Below are 25651 nucleotides of genomic sequence, written 5' to 3'. Positions count from 1 at the left end.
ACATCCCGTGACCCCCCACTGCCTTCAGAATGAAGTTCAAACTCAAGCTCACCCACAACCCGACCCCAGGTTATCTTTTCAGCCTTATGTCTTGCAGCTCCCCTTCATGGACCCCTCATTCCAGATACACTAATGGTCTTGAATTTCCCAAACATACCTTGGTTTGCCTAACTTGGCTCTTTCCTCCAACTGGAATATAATTCCTCCCATCTCCACATGTCCAAATTCTAAACATACTTCAAAGCCAAGCTAATAAAGCCTTCTCAACCCACTGATGCCCACCCCTCATCAGCTATAAAGGATCAGTCTGACCTGAACTCCCCTAGCCCTTAACCATTCCTACCTTAGGTCACTCAGCATGTTCAAACCTTGCATTACAGTTGTTTGCATATTTCTTTACCCTTTTCCTGCTATCCTGAGCCCTGAGGGCCAAGAAAGCATCCCTTCCAGCACCCAGAACAGAGTTCTGCTTGCATATCTGGGGCCAGTATGGTAGCTTGGTTAGATGCCCGCAGTGGTTCCTCCCATTGCTGATATATATCCCTTTGCACTGTGACTTTGACTCTTTTCTTGTCAAGACGTGAAGTTTATGTCTCCATCCTTTGAATCTGGGGTTGATCTTGTGCCTTGGCCAATGAGACATTAGCAGATGTGATGTAAGCAGAGGCTTGAAAAGCATTCGCTCACTAGGATTTGTTCTCTTTGGGCTACAGTTGGAACCCTGTATCACAAAGGGGAGAAGTCCAGGCTGGCGTGCTGGAGACACACTGCTGTCATGTGTGGCATGTCTGACAACTGGGCCCAGGTCCAGACCTGTGAGTGAGGCCATCGTAGACCATCCAGCTCCAGTCCATCTGCCGGGTATCTGCAGCCACAAGAGTGATCTCAGGAGACTCCAGCAGAACTGCCAAATGAGCCCAGCCCAGAGGGCCGACCTACAGAATAATGAGCAAATAAAATGGTTTGTTGTTTTAAGCCACTATTTTCCAGGGTGGCTTGTTGTGCAGTAACTGAAACACCCAATAGATGCTGGTTAATAAAATATCAAATAAGGAAAATTCCCTGGCCATCCAGTGGCTAAGACTCTGAGCTTCCATTGCAGGGGGCCGTGTGGTATGGCCAAAATAAAATAAAATAAAATATTAAAAATATCAAATGATAACTAGCGTTCAGTGAGCATTTACTATATGTCAAGAACTAGTCTTGGAAAATTACATGAACTAATTCATTTAATCCTCATAAAAATCCTGAGGTAGATTTTATTACTGTTCCCATTTTACAGGTGAGAAAAGTGAGGCACAGAGAGGATACATAACTTGTCCAAGGTCACACCTGCCAGTCCCAAACCTCAGCAATCTAGCTCCAGAAACCATACTACAAAACTCTATACCATGTTGCAGAATGAAGAAAACTAACTCATTGCTTTGCTGCCTCAGAAACACCCTTCCTTACATACATGCCAAATTCGATAGCATTTTGGGGTCCAACGTCCAGTCTATGCTTCAAACCCTCCCATACCACGCGCCCTTGGGCCTACCCCAGGCTCCGGGTCCCTCCTACCTGTTTCACGGAAAACCCAGTGTGGGGAACTGATTTACAGACCTGCCAATGTCCACCTACTCAGAAACTTTTCTGTCCCATCTCCTCCCTCCTGCAACCTTGGCTGGGCTGCTGGTTCCAGCAGTGCAGGTCTCATCTGGAAAGGAAATATTCAGGCTAGTGTGTCAACGTTGCCCTTTGGCCCTGTGTCCCAGCTTAACCTGTGCAACCAGAGTGATCATTCACTCAGGATCTTTGGGCTTCTTTAATTCTTCCTTTTTGAGGTAATCAAAGGAGAAACTGGATATGAAATGTTTTTTTTTACAAGACAATGAATTACCTGAATATAAAAACTGTCATTGTTTCAACAAAGATGTATTTAAGCCCCCGCGATGGGCATGACACCATGCTGGGTATCAGGCCACCAAGGCCAACAGGACATGGTTCTTGCCCCAGGGAAGCAAGGGGAGGACACATGTAGATAATGAACTAGAATTCAGCGTGTGACCCTCCATTGCAGGATTCTTTCCAAAGAACCAAGGGTGCAGGGAGAACAAAGCAACCAGCAGGGAAAGGTGGATGGGGATGATATTTGAGTTGGGTTTTAGAGGATGAATAAACCTTCACCAGATGAAAAAGGGAGGAAGGGGAAAGAGGAAGGAACCAGAGGAAGGAAGGAGGGGAGCGCATGGGCAGAGGCATCAGTGGATGGGAATGGCCTGTTTGGGGAAGGTCCCATGGTTGGGGGCGTCTGGTGGGCAGGGCATCAGGATGGCAGGAGCTGCTGAACCTGGTCTGTGAATGGCCTCATAGGCTCTGGAGAGAGTGGGAAGCTCTGAAGATTTATAAAGGGCAGTTGGCCAAGGAAAACTATAGGAGGGGGACGTAAGGAAGGTAGGAATTCGTTTACAGTGAGTCTGGGCTCAGGAATCTAGTTGCAGAGTCTGTGGCGAGGCTGGTGTGTGCCGTGTCAGGAGGGTCTGGCTGATGTCCCCCGGGACACCCCACGATGGTTTCCTGGTGAATTCACCACAGTCCAAGGGAGGGGCCTAAGTCAGAAACCAGATTTCTCAGCTCACCAAGGGAGATGGTCTTTTAGGGAAGATCTAAATTTACCAAAGTAACACCTGGGAATTCCCTGGTGGTCCAGTGGTTAGGACTCCATGCTTTCACTGCCAAGGGCCCGGGTTCGATCCCTGGTCAGGGAACTAAGATCCCTCAAGCCTCACGGTGGGACCAAAAATTTTTTGTAAATAAATAAATTTACCAGAGTAACACCTGAAGGCCAATCTCCATTTCCAGTAACTGTCAAAGCAAAAGCAATTAACAGGATACCAATTTAAAGAAGATATATATATATATATATATATATATATATATATATATATATACCTATATATACCTATATAGATATAGGTATCTATATCTATATCTGTATAATCATTTACACAAGAGCTATAACAGACTTGCCCATTTTCTTTCCACGACTGAGATGTGGTGGGAAGCTGGCCCACTGCGCTGCGAATCAGAGGCAGCGGTTGGTTATGAGTCATGAGAGAGATGTGAGAGGGCCTGGAGCCCTCATGCACGTGGCTATTGTGCCTCCAGGGCTGGACAGTCCTGGCCTTGGGCTGGGTCCTCTGCTCCAGACACGGGTGGATTGTCACTGGCAGGGCAGGCTCTGTAATGCTCCTCTTCTGTGCCTTCTGACAGCCACATTCTTTTTTAGATTCTTGGTCACGCTCCTCTGGCAGGTTTGGAACTGAACTGCTATCCCAGGGTTTTCTCAGCCTTGGTTTCATGTTAGAATCAGCTGGGGGAAATTTAAAAGCTGCTAGTGTCTGAGCTTCACCCCCAGAGATTCTAATTTTATTGGACCGAAATGCAGCGTGGGTGTGTGGAGTTTTACAAGCTGCTCAGTGATTTCAGTGTCCTGTCAAGGTTGAGAGCCTTTGCTTTAAGGCAACTGCAGAGCTCTGTTCTGGTCCACCGAATGCTGATTTTTCTTTTAGAGGGTCACTCACTTACCATGGTTCAGGTGCCTAGTACTTCTAAAGCATGACCTTGTTTAATTCTTTTTTTAAAAAAATTCATTATTTATTTATTTATTTATGTCTGTGTTGGGTCTTCGTTGCGCAGGCTTTCTCTAGTTGCGGCGAGCTGGGCCTGCTCTTTGTTGCAGTGCGCGGGCTTCTCATTGCAGTGGCTTCTCTCATTGTGGAGCACGGCCTCTAGGTGCGTGGGCTTCAGTAGTTCAGTAGTTGTGGCTCACGGGCTCTAGAGCACAGGCTCAGTAGTGTGGCACACGAGCTTAGTTGCTCTGCAGCATGTGGGATCTTCCCGGACCATTCCTTGAGGGTCCTTGAGAAAGTGGGGGGGGTCCCCTGTCATATCCTGGCCCACAGACTATGGCCAAGGAGCATGTTATTTTAAAAATTATGAACATCAAGAATGGCTTTAATCATAGTGTTAATTTCATTTTTCTTCTGCTAATCAATTTTATGTACAGTAGTTCATATGTTAAACAGTATGTGTACCAGAATTAGGAATATAAGCCCTGGGCTTCCCTGGTGGCACAGTGGTTAAGAATCTGCCTGCCAATGCAGGGGACACGGGTTCGAGCCCTGGTCCGGGAAGATCCCACATGCCGTGGAGCAACTGAGCCCGTGTGCCACAACTACTGAGCCTGCGCTCTAGAGCTTGCATGCCACAACTACTGAGCCCGTGTGCCACAACCACTGAAGCCTGCGCGTCTAGAGCCCGTGCTCCGCAACAAGAGAAGCCACCACGATGAGAAGCCCACGCACCACAACAAAGAGTAGCCCCCTCTCGCACCTCTAGAGAAAGCCCGAGCACAGCAACGAAGACCCAACGCAGCCATAAATAAATAAATATATATTTTTTTTTTTAAAAGAGGAATATAAGCCCTTCCTAATGAGGTACACTGAGAGTTGGTTAAAGAAAAATAATTTGCAGTGGGGAAGGTGTCTGAGACCCAAGCTCCACTGAGAACACTACAGTCTAATTCGCTTCACAGGGTCCAAGGTGTGGGGAGGAGGGACGGAACAGAAGCTGCAGACACCCACCTGCAAGGCCTGAGTGGAGCAAACACTTGGCCCAGGCCAAGGGGCAGGGCGGGGACACGAGGCGGGCACCACTAAGAGGCCAGGCCAGGGAGCTCACACTGCTTGTGTTCGTGTGCAGTGTGGGTGCTTGAGGCTGTAGGTCCAACAGTCCTGGAGGGGCCACATTCCCAATCTTCCCTCCCACTCACCAGGCTCCCCTAGAACTTTGCTGCTCTGACTCTTTGGATGTCTCAGGGCTGCATTCCTCAGGGTCTGCTTGCTTCTCTCTTGTGGCTGGAAGAGTATATTCCCAGGAGAGCCTTCCAACGGGGTCGCGTCGGGGTCTGTGCCTGAGCCTTCTCTGTGCGCCCTCTCCCTTGGGGCGGCTCGAGCTATGCCTTTTGACCCCAGTGGGGAACCCCATCGCACACACGTTGGTCAGCAGCAGAGCTCCCGATGCAGACATCAGCCTAGGACCACATGTCTCCTCTCTCTACCCATGCATGTGGACAGGCCGATGTGGAACAGCCAAGAGAAGCGCCCCTGACCCTCCCCCCACCCCAAGCATTTGTCTGGGGGGCAAGATGAGAGCATTTACACCCATCATGGTCCAAATTTCTTTAAACAAGAAAACACAAGAAGGTGAAAATATGATATTTATCTGGGTGAGAGGATAAAGAGACATTAAATCACTGAACCGAGAAGCAGAATAAAAATAAGAATCAGCAACAGCAACCCAGCTCGGCCTTAACCCCTTCCCCATCTGAGCGCTTTTCACCATATGCTGCTGTCAGTCTCGATGGGAATGTGGCTCCTACTGCTTTTTACTGTTTAGGCGAAGGTCCCTTTGCCAGAACTCAATTCCTTCCCAGCTCACCTGGCTGGGCCTGGGTCCAGGCAGTTCCTGCAGGAAATGATGGGACTTCCGTGTGGTCTGAGCTTCCGGTTTCCCTCTGGTCACAAGCTGAGTTGGACCCAAATCTCTGTTCCCTGAACTCCCCTCTTGCCAGGGCCTGCCCACTCAGTGTCCTCCCCTAGGGCTGGGTCGGTGGCCCGGGCTTCCAGCTGGGGAAGGAACGCCCTCTCTTCCTGACCTCACAAGTCCCTCTAGAAAAGACACTGAGAGGATAGGTCAAACTATAGAAGTAGATACCGCACTCCACGTGGGTTCCTTTAGCCTGGAGGCACCTGAGAAAACTCGGTCTTTGAGGTCTACCTCCTCCCCACCCTACTCCTGCCCCCACCCTCCTTTCTGGAAAATGTCCCAGTTCTTATTTATAGCCATCCAAAGTCCACGCCCCAGGAGGGGCAGCAGGGATGTGAGGCCCTGGAGACTTTCCCCACTGGGACACACCTGGTTCCACAGTCCTCTGCATGCCCAAGGCTTCCCCATCCCAGGGACAGAGGAGGACACCAAAGCTGAGGGGATTGGGGGTGGGGGATTACAGGACCTGAGGCAACAGGGACTCCCCCCCAGGACCTCAGAGGGAAATAGCAGGGAGTAGAAGCTGAAGTAGAAAGAAGAGGGGAAGGAGGAGGAGAAGAAAGGAGAAAGAAAGAGGAAGCTAGGGTGACAGGGAATTGAGGGAAGCACCTTCCTAAGATCTGGGACACAGGCCTAGTGGGGACCCTGTCCTGGGGCTCCAGAGAACAGCTAGTCTCTAGATGTCTCGCCTTCATATTCAAGACCTAGGGCAAAGGAGGAGCTGGGGAGGCCCGAGAAACTTCTGAATGTACTTAAGGTAACTGAACTGTACATTTAAAAATGGTCAAATGGTACATTTTATGTTGTGTGTAAGTATGTTGTATAAAAGTTTAAGTAAAAGTTTTATGTTATGTTATGCAAAAAAAAAAAAAAGAAAAGAAAGGAAATGGTACAATTACTTTGGAATGGTGTCTGGCAGCTGCTCAAAACGTTAAACATAGATTACCATGTGACTCAGCAATTCGGCTCCCAGTTATATACCCAAGAGAAATGAAGGCATTTGTCCACATGAAAACTTGTACACAAATGTTCATAGCATCACTATCCATAACAACCAAAGAGTGGAAACAAAATATGGTCTATCCATACAATGGAATATTATTCGGCCATAAAGGAATGAAGTACTGATTCATGCTACAACATGGATGCCCCTCAAAAACGCTACACTGAGTGAAAGAAGCCATCCACAAAAGACCACTACTGTATGAATATATTTATATGAAATTTCCAGAATCTAGGCAAATCTGTAGCGACAGGAAGGTTAGTGGTTGCCTAGAATTGGGAATGGGTTGGAGGGAAATAGGAAGTGACTGCTAACAGATTTTGGAGTTTCTTCATGGGGTGAGGAAATTGTTCTGGAATTAGAGAGTAGTCATGGTTGCACAACTTTATGAATATATTAAAACCCATTAAACTGTACATGTTAAAAGGGCGAATTTTATGGTATATGAATTACATCTCATTTAAAAAATAAGATTAAGTACTTCCCTGGTGGCGCAGTGGTTGAGAGTCCGCCTGCCGATGCAGGGGACATGGGTTCGTGCCCCGGTCCGGGAAGATCCCACGTGCCACGGAGCAGCTGGGCCCGTGAGCCATGGCCGCTGAGCCTGTGCGTCCGGAGCCTGTGCTCCGCAACGGGAGAGGCCACAACAGTGAGAGGCCCGCGTACCACAAAAAAACAAAAACAAAAAAAAGATTTAAAAACTGTTAAAAAAAACCCAGGCGTCTTCTGGGAAAAGTATGGCTTTTATCACTTTAGACTCCCGGCTGGCCATTCCTCTCTTCTCTGCGACAGGAACCCAGGAGGTTTGAGGTCAACAAAGCTAAGAACCCCCTGTGTCAGGCGTCACAGATTCAGGATTCTCCCAGCAGGGAGGGGGAGGGAAGGGAGAATGATGCGAGAGAGAGGACTGCCCCATCCAGTGCCCACCCCTGCCCCCCAACTCACCTGCCCAGCAATGGTCTCGTTGTTGATGAAGTCAGTGAAGTCCAGGTTGGGGGTCCAGGGGTCATTCAAATTATAGCTGCTGATGCTTCTGGGCTCCTCCTCCTTCCACTGGGTCACAGCCAGCTGGTACCTGCAGGGGATTTGAATTAGACCCACAAGGTCATCGACCCATCCTGCTGCCTGAAGCTGCACTGAAGAGAGGACACAAAGGGGAAATGAGCATAAAGGTCTTATGTTGTCCAGCCTCTTTATTGTTCTCTGCTCACTTCCCTCTCTCTCTCTCTCTCACAAAGTTCCCGCATTTGCTCAATATCCTGTATCTCAAACATCTACCGGCCCATTGTTCAGACTTCAGGTGGGACTGTCTCTCACGCATCCATGCAGATGGGAGTCTGGGCCTGGATGCATATGCACAGACATGGCCTGATTTCCATCTTAGGTTAATTTCAGTATCTCATGTGCCTGCATTTTAGGGAATATTCCCTCAGATCTGTGCTCCTCTCTTTGTTTTCCCCTCCAACCTTGATTGTGAATATTTTAAACATACTGAAAAGTTAAAAGAATAGTCTAGTGAACACCCATATACCCACATCCTAGATTCTACGTGGAGCATTTTGTCATATTTGATTCAGCATGTATCTTTCCATTCATTCATCCATGGAGGAGGCTTCATTTTGAGCGGCCTAAGATTGTGGCTGCAGGAATGTGTGTGTGTGAATGTGTGATTGTGAGTGTGCATGTGTACACACACCCATGGGAGGTGGGGGAACCTGGGTTCCCAGCAACATGGAGCCTTTTGTACAGTCCGACTCCCCCAGTGCCTCTCTGACACCCCATCCCCCACCTTGCCCAGCTCAAGGCTCTCTCCAGGGAGCTGTTCTGGGGCAGGGGCTCCCCAGCAAAGCTGACTGTCTGGATGCGGTAGCCCCTCGGGTGCCCCCACTTGTTGCTGTGATTGCTGGCCAGGTACAGGTAGCGAGGGGAGGGACCTCCCAGGGGGAAGGCGGCCTGCTCCTCCGTCTCCAGCAGCTTCCGGGTCACCTGCAGCCTCTGTATCTGGTGCTTGGGGCTCCAGGGTACCGCCGTAGGAACAAAAGCCATGTCCTCAGCCCAGACCCAGTTCTCCAGTCCTGCAAGAGTGTAGGTGGGGGGAAGGGTGGGGGGGGAGGGAGGGCTGGTCAGGCAGCTGCCCCCCGCCCCGCCGCTGGACTCTGTCCCCACCTGGCTTCAGAGTGGGGGCCAAAGAGAAAGCCAGACTGAGTGTGCCCCCTCTTTCCTCCCCTCTCCCCAAGATGTCCCTGATCCAGAGATTTGGAGAAGGTCTTTCTTCTTGATATAATCTCTGGTAATAATCCCAGATGCCTTGTGACTGGGCTTCCACTGACCTTCCCCTTCTGAGGAGCTGAAGGGAGGGTGGTTTACCTGAGGTTGGAGCAGTCTAGCAGGCAACGTGCAGGGCCAGGTTCTTTCTGACCTGAGGGAAGGGTCTGCACCTCATATCTGAAGCCCTCCGGCATCACAAGAACTGCCTTCTCATGAAAATAATCACAGCAGTAGCTCATATTTGTTGAACTTGGAGGAGCTCTGCACAGGCAGTGTGTTGAGGGCTTTACATGGATTGATGCTTTACTTGCACAACAACCTGATGAAGGAGGAACTATAATTGTCCCCATTTTACAGATGGGACAACTGAGGCTTAGAGAATTTAAATAATGTGCCCCAGTTTGTCACCAAGGGCATGTGGTTAGTTTCATGGCAGTGCCGGGGGCCCAGGTCTCAGTCTAGCTCTATGCTGCCTGCACTTCAGTACCAGAGGAAACCAGCACAAAGGGGCTCCCCCACACATGGACAGCAGACACGCAGGTCAGAGGGAAGGGAAGTCAGACCCCAGGCCCAACACTGCTGGAGCTTTGTGGTGTTTTCTATTGCTTGGGGATTGGCAAGGAATAAGGGGCAAGGCCAAAGACATAGTCTGTTGCCTGAATATTTGGAGTTTTGAATGATTTTATTGGAGTCCAGCTAGGTTCCATATTAGGACTCAAGTGATCTGAGACCAAAGAGCAGTAAACGGAGACATGCAGGAAGCTCCCTCCATACTTTCCAAAGATCAAAGAGTGCAGAGACCGATTCAACAAACCCTCAGTTTCCCTTTGTGAATTACTGCTCCTAATCCACACTCCACAGTTTCTACTTGTAGATGACAATTAAAGGTCAAGAGTCCCCTTTCTAGTACATCCACACAAGCAGGCTCATGTGGATAATAATAATAATAATAATAGCTAATACTTCTCTCTGTGTGTCAGGCACCATTCCAAGTGCTTTAAGAGTTGTCATAATGTGTGCGTCTGTTAGAATGCATACATATATTTTCTAGCTAAGTCCAATGAGAGAGCCTAAAAGCAATGACATCCCAGTAATAATGAGCACACCTGGTACCCAAATCTGAACCAGAGATTCCTGGAGAAGTGGTTGATTTCAGGGCTGGAGCAGGGAAAATACAAGATGGAACTGGAACATCTTGTGGTGCCAGAAAGTAAAGAAGTGCTCAAAAAAGGGTGGAGGCATGTGAGCAAGACACAGGACACCAACCTGAAGGCTCTCCCAATGGTCAAAGCTGAAACAATTTAAGGAACAAAATAAATGATAGTATGGGGTTATAGCCCTTAGAATAAAATATCCATGCGTCCATACAGTTATGAATAAATAATTACATACATAAATAAAGTAAAAAAGAGGGATAACACTTTCTTAATGGAGAATTCCAATTAATAAATGTATAAAGAATAAGAGAAAAATGTAAATGACACAGCAATAATAATTGATGCAGGAAAAATCCACCAATAGATGCTAAAATTCGTGGACAAGAGTTTGAGAAGAAAGAGTTTGAGAAGAAAAGAAATAGTATATTTGCATAGCATCAAAAATTTCCCCCAAATATTTATTAATTGAAAATGGAAAAACAGTAACTTTTGCAATGGAGGAAGCTGGAAAACACCACCTTAACCAAGTACTTGAGGCCAATATCACTGGCAATAAGACATATGGACATCACATACCCTTTGATATGATGCTCTGAGAAGGGTATAAAGTCATTTCTGTGGTTTTCTTACTGAAAAAACCTCCACAAAAACAAAAACACAAGCTCAACCTAATCATGGGAAAATATCAGAGAAACCCAAATTGAAAGACATTCTACAAAATGATTGACTAGTATCTTCTAAAGTGTCAGTTCCTGAAAGACTAGGAAAACCTAAAGAACTGCCAGATTGGAGGAGACCGTAAGGAGATAGGACATCTAAGTGCAATGTGGGTTGCTGGTTTAGATCCTGGAACAGAGAAAGGAAATCAGTAAAGAACTGATGAAATTCTCATAAAGTCTGTAGTTTATAGTATTGTAATAATGTTAATTTCCTGGTTGTGATTGTCCTGGGGTTATGCAAGATGTTAACATTAGGGGGAGCTGGTGACGGGTATATGAGAACTCTATATAATGTCTGCAACTTTTCTGTAAGTCTAAAGTTATTTCAAAAGAAAAAAATGGCGCTTCCCTGGTGGCGCAGTGGTTGAGAGTCCGCCTGCCAATGCATGGGACACGGGTTTGTGCCCCGGTCCAGGAAGATCCCACATGCCGCGGAGCAGCTGGGCCCGTGAGCCATGGCCACTGAGCCTGTGCTCTGCAATGGGGGAGGTCACAACAGTGAGAGGGCCGTGAACCGCAAAAAAAAAAAAAAAAAAAAAAAAAAGTTTCTCTCACATTTTCCAGGAGCTCTCCACGTGTTCTCCACTCCTCCATTACAACCTAAGCCTACTGAGAGAGCAGGGATGTTGTTTCTTTTGTTACCTTGTTTTAGTGCAGTGCTTGGCACAAATAGCCTTCATTCGGTAAATATTTGTTGTTTGCCTGACTGTAATATGTTGTTATGTGAGAAATTAGAAGTGACAAAATATATGTACATTATGATTGAAATTTGGTGGTAAAATTCTAAATATGTATATCAGTATATCATATATACATAGTATACACTAATATATTCTAGATTGCAGATGCACGATTTTAAAAAAGGAAAGACTTTTTTTAAGCATGAGAGAATAACCATCTAAGGGTGAAAATCTCTGAGGAATTTGATGACTTTCACATTTTCTTCCTATACTTTTACATTTTTAATGTTGCAATGACAATTTTTAAATCTAGGCATGGAAACTTCAGCCCCCTTTACTGGAATCCTGACCTCCACCAGGATGTCTTACCTCCCACGTCCAGATCCACCTTGAAGTGGGCACTGTGGGTGTGGACGGTGCCCAGCGTGTGCTTCCCAACCTGGTTTCCGTATCTTCGGGCAGCACCAAAGAGGAACGCTGAGCTGATGTAGCCTGTGGCGTGGAATTTGACTTCGATGGCCCCACTGGGGTGCAAGACCATATCCCACACGTAGTCGTAGTTGAGCAAGGTCGACACAGATCTGAAGACCAGCACTGTCTCCACAAGGCCCCCAAAATAGTGGGAATGAAAATCTGAGTGGTGTCGCCTCAGGGGCAGGCCCTGGTTCTGCTCAAACACACAAAAGGCATCAGGTAGTGTCTTGGGGGCTTGGGACTCCAAAAGGAAGTGCCAGTCCACGTAGGTGGCCAGATAGGGGCAGTCCACCCCACGGGTCAGGGTCGTGGAAAAGTGGCCCAAACCAAAGTTGCCATCTGCGTACCGGCCTCTCACAGCAGAAGGAGAATTTCCACCATAGACTGCCAAGGTCGCCTGGACACTGACGTCATAGGTGACTCTCTCCCCTTGGAAGTGATGTCAAAGATCCTTGGCCCACTGAAAGCTCCGAGGCCAAAGGAGAAAGTCCACAGTGAGGAGGTCACTTGACTCCCCTGGACACTGAAGCGGGGGCCCTGGGGATGGAACTGCAGAGGGGGAGCCGGACCCGGAGGCGCCTGGGATCTCAAGGACCAGGACCCACCTGTGCCATTGTCTGGGATCACCACCACATTCACCAGGTCGGCCTCAAACTGCTCCTCCAGATGGGCCAGACTCTCATAGTAGCGGCCTTGAAAGAACACCTTCTGGATGGTCCAGCGAGCAGGGTCCAGAGCCTTGTGGTCTACCAGAAGCTCCAAACCTACGGGGTGCAGGAAGAACCCAGCCCCTGAGATGTTGTAGTAGAGGCCAAACCAGGTGGCCCTGTCCCCTGATTGCAAGCCACGGGGGGCTGTGGTCATGGTCACCAGGTTCCCTCCTCGGTGCTTGTAGAAGCAGCAGTGGTGGAGGACACCAGCAGCCTGGGGCAGCTCTGTGTCGAAGATCATCTGGTCTATGTCCAGGTACTCTCGCATGAGCACGGGGCGTCGGTGATAGGGCAGGGGGCCCCCGTGACGCTCCACGGTCACGTCCCGCAGGTAGGAGGGGTGCGGCAGCGGCCCCACCAGCAGCTCAGTCACATTGGGCTGGGGTTGTCCACCAAAGAAGACGATGGCCAGTGCCTCCCGGGCAGGCGGGGGGCTCCCCCTGTCCAGGTGGGCCAGGGCTGCAGCCTTGGAGGGCAGCTCCAGCTCTACCGAGAAGATGCAGTTGTCTGAGGGTTGGGCCTGAGCTGCATCCACCAGGCCCGGCCCCAGCTTCTGGGTCAGAAAGCTCATCACAGCCGTCAGTTATTCTCGGCTCAGGTCTGCAAACAGCTGGCTCTGGCCAGGGTGTGTCCAGGGCTGGGCACTTGGTGATACGGAGGGGCAGAGGGGAGGCAGGCCGGGATGACACTCCTTCCCGACTCCTTCCTCACTCCCAGCACCACCTTCACCCATGCCCAGCACCAGCACACTCCACAGGGACAAAAGAATAAAGACAGCCACAGCTAAAGCTCCTGGCTGCCTCCAGGCTCTTGAATCAGAATGCAAGATAGAAAGACAGACAGACAGACAGGACCTGGGTGCAGGATGCCCCTTTCAGTCTCTGGAGGTTCCTGGCTCTGGGTGGGGCTTCTGGGCAATGGCATGATGGGTACATTCAAGACAAGCCGCCAAGGGCAGAAGCTTGGCAGGGGGTGGAGGTTGGGGGAATCAGTGGTCAGGCAAGGCTCGGGAGGTGGAGCTGATGTAGGAATGTGGACTTTAAGTGGCTCACGTAAGCCTCTGTCCTCCTGTTGCAAAACAAACACACAGGTTCAGGGTTGGGGAATGAAGTGGGGGAGGGATCGGTTTGGGAGATACAGCTGGAGAGAGGCAAGCAGAAGTGACAGGGGCAGAAGGGGACTGTCCTTGGGCTCTTCCTCCACTCTCCAGATGCGGCCTTTCTCCTGGCTACAAGGCTGCAAGCAAAACTCACCTGTGCACACCCCTCCAGCCGGATTCCCTCCTTCCGTCCTCTAGCTGATGAAGCCCTCATCACAGTCTACGGCTTCCCCATCAACCAGAAACTGGCTGTGAACGTAACCTAGCTGCCCACAACCCTCATTTCCAGGAAACCTGCCTCCCAAATATTGCAGAGGCAGAGAGCAAAGTTGCCTCCATTCTCGGGCAGGGGATGTGTGGGACACTGTCATCCTCTGTGCAGCCAGGTCCTGAGGGGAACTAGGAGAGACTGAGGGATCCGGAGGGAGGACATGCATCTCTCATGAGTCTGGAGGAGAATCCTTTGCAACCTGGACACGTCCAAGAGCACTTCCCCAGGAAGCCACGTTAGACCGACCTTGTAGACAGAGTGCGTGCGCCTGCAGGAGACTGGACAGGGCATTCCAACCGAAGGGAACGGAAGGTGCAAAGGTACAGAAACTTGAAACAGCCTGGGCCTGGGCAGGGAACAGCCAAGGCCAGCTTATGGGGTGTAAGGTGGGGATGGGAGGGGGGCAGGCAGAAGAGGTCAGGTCAGGAAGCTTTGTGAGGTGTGTGTCTAAGCAAAGTAGTAATTGAGGGAAGACAGTGAGAAATCCCAGAACATGTGAAACCAGGGAAATCAACACCAGAAAGGTCAGATTCTCCAAAAATCATCTGATTATGCAACCAGCTCTATTTTGATATGGGAATTCCACATAAGGGGTCATTTTATTACTGACCCGTGTCCTTGGACTCTTTAATCAATAGAATTGATAAGAAGCCGGAGGAGGCAAGGCTTTACTGGGACTCACGCTGCAGCAGGAAGGAGTAAGAACAAAACACAAGATCCCAGGACTTCCCTGGTGGCGCTGGTTGAGAATCCGCCTACCAATGCAGGGGACACGGGTTCGAGCCCTGATCCGGGAAGATCCCACATGCTGCAGAGAAACTAAGCCTTGTGCGCCACAACTACTGAAGCCCGCGTGCCTAGAGCCCGTGCTCCGCAACAAGAGAAGCCACCGCAATGAGAAGCCCGCGCACTGCAACGCACAGCAGCCCCCACTCACCGCAACTAGAGAAAGCCTGCGCACAGCAACGAAGACCCAACGTAGCCAAAAATAAATAAATAAATAAATTAATTAATTAATTAAAAACAAACACAATTTCCCTTGCTTGCTCTCTGTGGAGGTTGGGCTGATTCCTCACGTGGGGTGAGGGTGAGACTGGGGGCAGATTGGTGGGTCGGGCCCGAGGGGAGGCTGAGGTGTTTTGCCCACCCCCTTGGCGGTGCTGTGTGCAGGGGTCATGCCCAGTACCCTGCCTTTGCTCCCGGCACCTCAGAAGTGGCAGTTGGTTTGTGGCTTTTTTGTTTCTTATGGTTCATAATTGCCCCGATTGCCCACGCATGCAGGTATTTTTAGTCCCTTGTAGTTTCTTTGTGTTCTGTGGCTCCAGGAAGCATTTGTCCAGGTGCAAGTGCAAGCACTCCGGTAAAGGGTCCCAGGTCCCAGCCTGTCTCAATTTGAAATGGGCCATGTGGACTTCATAATGAGCGGGAGCAGAATCTAAGGTCAAACCCAGCCCCGGCCACAAGGCAGGCATTTCCAGCCTAGGAACTTCACTCTGGGCCCTTTCATAAGTGCTGGTCTTACCTCCCAGCTAAGAACACACCTTTAAGAGGACGGCTAATGTTTTATGTCCCGACCAGTGCTACCAAGCACAGGTCAAGAGTGTCCACTCTGGTGGGGTATCCCCAGGCTCTCCTATGGGAGGTGGGTAATGATCAGGGAGTGGGAGGGAGAGCCTTCGCCTTGCCTGGTGGGGGAACTTGTACAGAAGAAGGCGTCCCCTCTGCCCTCCTCCCCTAAGTGTCTCGCTGTCACATCGCTTCCTCTGATATCGTTTCATCCTAGGCTTCACGATCATCATGTCAAACACCCTAAAAAATGTGTTGAAAGGTTGTCCCTTTTGGAGAATTACTCAGGAGATAGGACCACACGTCCTGCTCCCCCCACTAGGTCTTATTTTCATTTGGACCAACTTGGCCCCAGCCTCTGTGAATGTGTTGAAGATGTGTTTATCCCTGGGAGCCAGAGCTCACCCCCCAGCCCACAGGCTGAGGACTGGGCCCCAGGGTGTGGTGCCTGAGTCGAGCTGCTGCCCCAGAGGCCCTGTGTGGCCAGCGGGACCATCTCGGACACCCAGGTCACTGCACTCTGATCTGCATTCTGAGGACATGGCTCTGGCTCCAGTGTGGAGTGGGGCTTGGGTGTGGGACAGACCGGGGGGAGGACACTGGACAGGAAACAAAGGGCCAGGATGAGGCCAGTGACCTCGAGGACAGAGAGGAAGGGAGGGGTCTGAGCGATGTGGTGGGTGGAGTTGACAGGACTCCGTGTCTGATTGGGTGGATGAGTGAGAAAGGGCACAGCCTCTTAGGTGACACAAGGACACAAAGGTTGCACTGGGTGACTTGCGATGGTGGGAGACTTGCCTCAGAAGAAGGACATACGGGGACTTCCCTGACGGTCCAGTGGTTAAGATTCCGTGCCTCTGCTGCAGGGGAACTAAATCCAAAAAAACTAATGCCAAAAAAAAATAGCAATGTTCTTCCGTTCAGGAGGTCAGGGGCCGCACGGAAGCAAGGACCTGAGTCAGTGACCAGGCATCCTTTCTTACTTTCCCTGTGATCTCAGCAGAAGTTGGGATGGGAGGGGGGCATCCGGGATGGGGTTCTGATCGGGACACTCTGCAGACAGGGCCTCCTTGGGCCACATTCTCACAGGAGAACTCCCCCAGCCTCACCCTGAATTCAGTCCACCATCATTTCTTCCCCCTGACCCACCTCCCTGTGCTTAAGCCTTCTGTCAACGCTATTCTTTGTATCTGGGCCAGAGGTAATGTCCTCAAAGGCAACGCTGACCGTGTCACTCCCTTGCTTAGAATCCTTCCATGGCTCCCCATTTTCCTTACGGTAACTGTGGCTTGCAAGGACCTGCCTCCTCTGCCCCCTGCTCGGCCCTCCAGGCCCTGCTCACAGCCCACACACATGTCAATGAACTTGGGTACTTGGATGGGGCCAGTTGGTCACCTCCTGGCTTCTGAACATGCTGTTCCCTCTTCCTGGAAGCTTATCTCCGCTCTCTTCCTTCTCCCTCGGCCAACTTCTACTCCTCTGCCAGGATCAGCTTAGACATCAGGTCCCTGAGGAAGTCTTCCCCAATCCCTAAGTCTGGGTTAGGAGCCCCTGCTATGTCCTCCTCCTACCTCCCCTGGAAAATTCCCTGATGTAATGGACCCTTTACTGGCCCCTCTCGTGCCTGAGGGTAGACATTGCGCATCTCATTCCATAACGTATCCTAGTGCCTTTCAAGGTACCTGGTATGTAGGAGGCACTGGGGAAATCTTTGTGGAATGCATGTAGGAATCCTTCTCCTGCACCCTCAGAGGGGGCCCTTCCCGGGGGCTACAGGAGGAGAGCAGAGGTAGGCGGACATATCTTGTGCCCCTCACAGGGGCTTCCCGCTTCTACGTTCCTAGACGATCCAGTTACGCCTCTGACCTAAGCCTCAGGAGTCCACTTGTCCAGCTCCTCTTAGGACAATGGGCCCAAGTCCTAAAGATCTGGGCCTTGGGGACACCAGGTATTTCAGAACCTGACATCCTGGGTTACTATTCCCTCCTATGGCTTCACCAGAAGTCTGAGGCTAACAATCCAGCCAGGGGTTTAGGAAGAGAGCGGGTGGGGTAGGGGGCTGGAGGTCCACCTTGCAGCCCTCCTGACCCCAGCGGGCTGATGAGCTCATGATCTACATGTCCACTGACGCCTGGGCCAGGGCTGCCGTCACCTGCATGGAGGGTTGTCACCTCCATGATGTGACTGAGAGACACACCACAGTCCCTTTCTCAGATCAAAGCTTGTGAGCGAGCGTTCACACACACTCGCACACTCACCGCTTGCAAACACTCACGCTCTGGGGTCTGGAGATGGGTTTCAAGGCACTGAGTGTCATGCTATGAAAACAGGATGGGATGAGGGGTGGACACCAGCATTCCTTTATTCCTTTTCCCTCCAACACTGATCGCTGTGCAACATAAACAGGAGGCAGAGGAGGTGGAGACAAAATCATAGGCATGTAATGGAGACGTGAAATTACTCAGGTCAGAGGAAGTAGAAGCAGAAACTCAGTATCAGAGCCACGGTGGCCACAACACGCCTTTTTCTCCTCGGTCTCAGTCTTCAGTCTCTCCTTGTCCTCAATCTCTCTCTGTCCTCTGTCACCCTGGCTTCCACCCCAGCCTGCGTTATAAATTCATCCAGCCATCACTGGCCCTCCCTCCTGACTGAAGTCTTTCTCTCTGTTCTTTGGAACCTAGTTTGTCTCCAGCTCACTAACTCGTCTCCATCCGCTGTTCTACTGACCCAGAAATGAACCTGGGCTTGGGGCAGGACAGAAGGTAGCAGAAGCTTCTGTGTTGTCTATGCTCCCTGGATATGATCTCCCTCTGGTCAGAAGCTGAGAAGTGTCCGAAATCTGTTTCCTGCATTTCACCTCCTAGCCTGGCCTGGGCTTCTAGCGGGCAGAAGTCACCCCTCCTCAGTGCTTCTCATTGCCCCCACTTCTAAGAGAGAGAGAGAGAGACAGGGAGAGGGAGGGAGAGAGAGCAAAAGAGACATTGACTGAGGTTTAACATTTTCTTGCAGATGTACAGGCAAGAGGAGGCAAAGCAGTTACCAGAGGCCATAACCCATTTCTCTGAGTCTCAAATACTTCAGAAAATTGAGTCCCTGGGGCTTTCTCTTAACTCACTCTACCCTCCCCCCCCACCCCCAACACCTTCCTAAACGACAAGTCAGTTTAAAAAAAGAAGTCAGGGGGCTTCCCTGGTGGCGCAGTGGTTGAGAATCCGCCTGCCGATGCAGGAGACACGGGTTCGTGCCCTGGTCCGGGAAGATCCCACATGCCGCGGAGCAACTAAGCCCGTGAGCCATGGCCGCTAGGCCTGTGCGTCCGGAGCCTGTGCTCCGCAACGGGAGAGGCCACAACAGTGAGAGGCCCGCGTACCGCAAAAAAAAAAAAAAAAAAAAAGAAGTCAGGTGTTGTTTGGGCCCATTTATTATTTGAATAATAATAAATGAATAGATAATACAGTCACATGGTTCAAAATTCAAATGTACAAAAGGGTATATAGTACTAAGTCTCCTCCCTCCTCTGTCCCAACTTCCTGGTTCCCCTCCACAGAGGCAATCAGTGTTACCCGTGTCTTCCGAATATGCATCTATAAGATATGAAAATATGTATTTATATGATCCTTCCCTGTAAAACACAAACGGAAGTGCCCTATACACACTTCTGTGCCTTTCCTTGTTCGTTGGAAGATTATTCCCTATAAAGAGATATAATTAGTTTTACAGCTGTGTAGCATTGCTTTGTAAGGCTGCATCAGAATTTATTTAATCAGTCTTCTAGGGACGACAGTTCTGCTGCTTCCCATCTCTGGCTATTTGTAGAGGGACCCCCAATCCAGACTGCTCCCACCCACCCCTCCACAGGGACAGCCGCCAGGGAGGCTCCACCCCCAGAGGCCTTGGCTCATTTGCATGCTCACACGTGATTGAACCCCTGGCCCTATGACTGGAGTCCCTGGTCTTCCTGCTTCTCATCCTTGGTGTCCACCCAGGCTCCCACGTTGGCTACTGCAGAGCACACAGGGCGCTGGTCACGCGCAGACTTGGCACAAAACGACCACTCCTCTTTACCACTGCACCCGCAAAGCCATCTAAAGCGCTAACTTGAGCTGCTGCTGTCTCCGTGGCCATCCTCTGCCAGAGAATGCAAGGCAGGTTTATACAAATGGGCAGAAAGAACTGTGGGGAAGCACATCCTGCCCCAGGACTGGGGGTAGGGGCAGCTCCCAGACACAGGGACACAGACGGGGATTGTCCTCTCAAACTAGATGTCCCTTGCATTTTGAGACTTCCACAGGCCTAGAACCAGGAGAGGAGACCAGGGGTGAGAAATGAGGGCTGAGTAACATCCCCTCAGGGCTGGGAGGGAAATCCCGGGATATAAGAACAGGTAGAAACAGGAGGAGGCTAGGCGAGAGGGGAGAAAGAGAGAAGGAGGAGGAGGCTAGGCTGGAAACATGGGCCAAAGAGCCCCTTCCAGCTTGATTCCTAGATTCACGGGCCTGGCAGGAACCCTGGCCCAGGGTCTCCTGGCGGTTATCCCCATAGCAGGGCCCCCATCCTCACCTCCCAAGTGAGGACTGAGGAGTCTCAAGAGAAACCTGGGATGGCTAAGATTTGGGATACCCAGAAAGCAAAAATAAAAGGAAACAAAACAAAAAACACCAAAAACAGGAGTCTTCTGGAAAGTTTAACCATGACTCCAAGCTCCTGGCTGGCCCCTCCTTTCCTCTCTGCAAGAGGAACTTAGCAGGTCTGGGGTGAACAGCGCTGAGAGCTCCCTGTGTCAGGCATCACAGACTCAGGATGCTCCCAGCAGGGAGGGGGAGGGAAGGGAGGACAATGGGAGAAAGAAGACGCCCGGAATGTGAGGAGGGAGAAGACATAGGCTGCCCCATCCAGTGGCCCTCCCCTCCCCTCCACACACTCCCCGACCCTGGGGTGCCAACTACGTTCCCCATCCCAGGAACCACCTAGTCGTGGGAGAAGCCCGCGTGGGAGAAGGCAGGGAGGTGGGGGGCACAGGCCGCAGCCTGGGGGAGGCAAGCCAGGTGGTTGACCTCACAGGTCCCAGCATCCTGGTCCTCCTGGAAGTAGACGGAGTCAGCAGAATCGAAGGAGGGGTCCTGGTCAAAGAAGTTGTAGGGTCGGAGGAAGAAGCCCACGCCGTTCCCCACAGTCACCGTGTTGGGAATGTCCTCTGCATGGGGGATGTGCAGGAAACCAGCTGTCACCCAGGCCACCAGGTCCTAATGGGGGTGGAGAAAGAGGATCATGAGGTCTGGCGTTGCTAAGGACATCCCGGGATTCACTTTGGCAGCCCACCTTTGCTCAAGAAGATTTTAAGTCTTCAAACATTTTTCCTACTAGTCCAGAAATCATCGCATAAATGGTCAATTTCATATTCGGAGCAACACCTGTCCCCCATCCCAGCCTGCACCCTCCATCTCTGACATTCCCCGTGACATCACCATCAGCCTACACGCCCCCAGAGGAATGGTGACACCCACGGGTAACTTCAGCTCCTTTCCCCTGACTCAACGAGAGCTCCCAAACTCTGACAGAAGGAGGATGAGGAGGGAAGATCAGGGTTTGGGAGGCAGAAATTAACTTCGAAATTAATCCTTTAATGGTCAAGCCAGCAACAGAGAAGCTTTCGATATAAGAGATGTGGTCTTTTCTGGTCACTTCCAGCCCTCCTGAGTCCTGGGGCCCTTAAAGGACTCAGTCCACGACGCTGAGACTTAGAGAGCTGTAGAGTCTTGAGGATAGGCTGGAGCCTCAGCCACTGTCTGCAAATGAACTTCCAGCTTGGGAAGATTCCCTCAGCAGGTAATGATCAGATCCACAAAAGCACAGAAGCCAGGAGTCAGCTCCGTCCTTGAGTTGATGGTTTTCAGGGACCTCCCCAAGAGAAGGTGGGGCTCATCTCTGAGTCCCCGAACCCCTCCCTCAGCCTCCCACAGCCAGCTGACCTCTCCAGCTATGGTCTCATTGTTGATGAAGTCAGCAAAGTCCACGGTGGGGGCCCAGGGGTCATTCTGATTGAAGATGCTGCTGCTGCGGGGCTCCGCCTCCTTCCGCTGGGTCACAGCCAGCTGGTACCTAGAGATGCTCTGGTCAGGCCTCCATGGTCACTAAGCCCATCCTGCTGCCTCATCATCATGGAAGGGAGCCGAGCCCATAGACCTCAGCATTCCCATCTCGTTCACACAGTCACTCTGAGATGCCACCCTGGTGGGTGGCCCGATATCATTCCATGTCCTGATGTTCACCCCTTGCCATTTCACAACATGCCCCCTCCCAAACAGAAAAGACTTTTCCCACCTGGGCTTTAGCCTTCCAAGGGGACCATGTATCCACCGTGGGCCTTTGGAAAGCCTTTTTGAGCTCTTACCTCACTCACCTCGCGTACAGTCTGAACTGAGTTCCCAGTTGCCCCTCCCAACACTCCCTTCTCACTCTCGTCCCCTCCTCCGCCCCACACGCATGCCACATCACATCCCCCACCTTGCCCAGCTCAAGGCTCTCTCCAGGGAGCTGTTCTGGGGCAGGGGCTCCCCAGCAAAGCTGACTGTCTGGATGCGGTAGCCCCTCGGGTGCCCCCACTTGTTGCTGTGATTGCTGGCCAGGTACAGGTAGCGAGGGGAGGGACCTCCCAGGGGGAAGGCGGCCTGCTCCTCCGTCTCCAGCAGCTTCCGGGTCACCTGCAGCCTCTGTATCTGGTGCTTGGGGCTCCAGGGTACCGCCGTAGGAACAAAAGCCATGTCCTCAGCCCAGACCCAGTTCTCCAGTCCTGCAAGAGTGTAGGTGGGGGGAAGGGTGGGGGGGGAGGGAGGGCTGGTCAGGCAGCTGCCCCCCGCCCCGCCGCTGGACTCTGTCCCCACCTGGCTTCAGAGTGGGGGCCAAAGAGAAAGCCAGACTGAGTGTTCTCCCTGCTTCTCTCCCCTCTCCCCAACATGTCCCAATCTTTCAGCCAAACCTGTTGACCTGTGAAATATTTCTTCAAGGATTTCATTCCTTCATCCTTTCACGCTCATTAGTGGAGAGGCCTGTGCTCAGCACTGGGGACACACTGATGAGTGAAACAACATCCTTACCCTCCTGCTCTCACAGAAGCCCCAGAGAGGCCAAGCCCTGAAAGGACTGTAGATTGAAGATTGAAGGTTAGAGGAACACAGGTACAGGCAAGAATAGAGGGCTTCCTGGGTCACTTTTCAGCCTGGCCTTAGAGGATGTCACCGGCAGAGATGACATGGCAGGGCATTCTAGACAGGGGCAAAACAGGAGCAAAAGCAAAGAAGCGTGACTGTCACATGTGGTGTGCATGTCCAGGGACAGGGCGGGTGTGTGTCTTAAGCAGCACAGGGAAGAATGTGAAAGGCAGGCAGTAGCTGTCCTCTGAAGGGAAGGGCCTTGTAGGTCCTTCTGTGGACAGGATCCTATAGGGGATGGGGAGAGTGGGAAGTGTGTAAGGGAGCAGGCTGGCATGGGCTGGTAGGTCCCTCTGAGCGCAGGGTGAGCCATGGATCTGAGAGGAAGAAAACTCGAAGCAGCAAAGAGAGGGCTGGCGCCCACAGGGGGCCAGTAGCGGGGCCAAGCGAGTGGTTAGAAATATTTCAGAGGCAGAAAAAAATCTGGTGATGAACTCAATGTGGGGAATGACAGTGAAATGACCAGGACTCTGAGGCACCGTGTAACCCTTGGCTCTCTGTGACCACAAACTCCAGGAACTATCTGGAATATTCCACAGTAGCCACTCTACCCCTCACACTTAAATGTATTGTGCCCAGAGATGGAAACTCAGGGAGGAGAAAGGTCCACCTCCCAGGGAAATGTATACCCCGGGGGCGTTCCACGATTGGCCTGCAGGTGCCAGGGACGCTGAAGAATGCAAACAGATCCTCCCCAATACCTACACTGCAGGCCAGGCACAGATAAGCTGAAAAGCAAATGGCTGCCTCACTGAAGTGGGGCCCATATAAGTGCCAGGGAGGGAAGAGGGCAAAGGGGACCCTTAGCCTGGATCCTGCCTCTTCTCTGAACTTAGCTGTTTCCCAAGATTTTCTGATGAGGTCATGTGGAGGGTGGGTGGCAGCTCCGTACCCAGCCAATGAGCTAAGATCTCAGTAAAATTCAGCAGCCAACTCTCTCCCATTCAGCTAAAGAGGAAGCATGAAACTCCAAAACATATACTCATGCTCAGATCTTCCTTTCCTGGAAAACCTCCAGCAAACCCAAAGCAAACAGAGACAACCCTTCAGCCCCCTATCTGGGATCCTGGCCTCCACCAGGATGTCTTACCTCCCACGTCCAAATCCACCTTGAAGTGGGCACTGTGGGTGTGGACGGTGCCCAGCGTGTGCTTCCCAACCTGGTTTCCGTATCTTCGGGCAGCACCAAAGAGGAACGCTGAGCTGATGTAGCCTGTGGCGTGGAATTTGACTTCGATGGCCCCATTGGGGTGGAAGACCATATCCCACACGTAGTCGTAGTTGAGCAAGGTCGACACAGATCTGAAGACCAGCACTGTCTCCACAAGGCCCCCAAAATAGTGGGAATGAAAATCTGAGTGGTGTCGCCTCAGGGGCAGGCCCTGGCTCTGCTCAAACACACAAAAGGCATCAGGTAGTGTCTTGGGGGCTTGGGACTCCAAAAGGAAGTGCCAGTCCACGTAGGTGGCCAGATAGGGGCAGTCCACCCCACGGGTCAGGGGTGTGGAGTACTTGCCCATGCCAAAGCTGCCATCCATATAGCGGGTCAGCATTGCCGCTGGGGAATTTCCACCATAGACGGCCAAGGCCTCTTGGAGGCTGATCTCGTAAGCCAGCCGTTCTCCCTGGAATCGGATGTCAAAGATCCTTGGCCCACTGAAAGCTCCGAGGCCAAAGGAGAAAGTCCACAGCGAGGAGGTCACTTGACTCCCCTGGACACTGAAGCGGGGGCCCTGGGGATGGAACTGCAGAGGGGGAGCCGGACCCGGAGGCGCCTGGGATCTCAAGGACCAGGACCCACCTGTGCCATTGTCTGGGATCACCACCACATTCACCAGGTCGGCCTCAAACTGCTCCTCCAGATGGGCCAGACTCTCATAGTAGCGGCCTTGAAAGAACACCTTCTGGATGGTCCAGCGAGCAGGGTCCAGAGCCTTGTGGTCTACCAGAAGCTCCAAACCTACGGGGTGCAGGAAGAACCCAGCCCCTGAGATGTTGTAGTAGAGGCCAAACCAGGTGGCCCTGTCCCCTGATTGCAAGCCACGGGGGGCTGTGGTCATGGTCACCAGGTTCCCTCCTCGGTGCTTGTAGAAGCAGCAGTGGTGGAGGACACCAGCAGCCTGGGGCAGCTCTGTGTCGAAGATCATCTGGTCTATGTCCAGGTACTCTCGCATGAGCACGGGGCGTCGGTGATAGGGCAGGGGGCCCCCGTGACGCTCCACGGTCACGTCCCGCAGGTAGGAGGGGTGCGGCAGCGGCCCCACCAGCAGCTCAGTCACATTGGGCTGGGGTTGTCCACCAAAGAAGACGATGGCCAGTGCCTCCCGGGCAGGCGGGGGGCTCCCCCTGTCCAGGTGGGCCAGGGCTGCAGCCTTGGAGGGCAGCTCCAGCTCTACCGAGAAGATGCAGTTGTCTGAGGGTTGGGCCTGAGCTGCATCCACCAGGCCCGGCCCCAGCTTCTGGGTCAGAAAGCTCATCACAGCCGTCAGCTCTTCTCGGCTCAGGTCTGCAAACAGCTGGCTCTGGCCAGGGTGTGTCCAGGGCTGGGCACTTGGTGATACGGAGGGGCAGAGGGGAGGCCGGCTGTGTTCACCACCATCTCCTCCCCTGCCAGCTAGTAAGACACACACCAGGGCAAAGATGGTGATGGCAGCCAGAGCCAGGAGCACGAGGGTGGTCTTCTGGTTCATTGTCCCATGAGCATAGAGACAGAGGACTGAACCAAAGTGGAGACTTGTATTCTCAGGCCAGCAGAAGAGGGTCTCTTTTGCTCCTTGTACTGGGGGCTCCTAGACTCTGGCTGAGGTTCTCAGTGTTCTGACGCAATGGAGACTGAGCATGGGAAGAGCATGGGAAGGCTGGGGGGGGGCGGGGCGGGCTGGGGTTGGGAGGCGGGCCTAAGGCAGG

General features: G+C 51.8%; 2 protein-coding genes across 3 annotated transcripts; both read right to left on the bottom strand.

Annotated features, from left to right (window-relative positions):
- Positions 1-512: 512 nt before the first annotated feature.
- LOC131747067 (primary amine oxidase, lung isozyme-like) lies at positions 513-13333 on the bottom strand. Its single transcript, XM_067020468.1, is given in 6 exon segments — positions 513-721; positions 814-935; positions 7538-7667; positions 8382-8667; positions 11786-12328; positions 12331-13333. Coding segments are annotated over 6 exon segments (2163 nt in total). The 3' UTR covers positions 513-642.
- A 5606-nt stretch (positions 13334-18939) lies between these two features.
- AOC3 (amine oxidase copper containing 3) lies at positions 18940-25604 on the bottom strand. 2 transcript variants are annotated; one of them, XM_059048238.2, is made up of 4 exons: positions 23835-25604; positions 22041-22326; positions 21506-21635; positions 18940-20779 (listed from the first exon to the last, which is right to left on the bottom strand). In XM_059048238.2, exons 1-4 carry the CDS (start codon positions 25432-25434, stop codon positions 20504-20506), a joined length of 2292 nt encoding a protein of 763 aa, XP_058904221.1. In that variant the 5' UTR covers positions 25435-25604; the 3' UTR covers positions 18940-20503. The 2 variants fall into 2 exon arrangements, with proteins under 2 accessions (XP_058904221.1, XP_066876806.1); XM_067020705.1 differs by lacking the exon at positions 21506-21635 and having other exon boundaries at positions 23835-25576.
- Between the last annotated feature and the right edge of the window lie 47 nt (positions 25605-25651).

The sequence above is a fragment of the Kogia breviceps genome, chromosome 19 (genome assembly GCF_026419965.1).
Source record: "Kogia breviceps isolate mKogBre1 chromosome 19, mKogBre1 haplotype 1, whole genome shotgun sequence".
NCBI classification, from domain to species: Eukaryota; Metazoa; Chordata; class Mammalia; order Artiodactyla; family Physeteridae; genus Kogia; species Kogia breviceps.
This window is presented reverse-complemented; position numbering and strand designations above follow the sequence as displayed.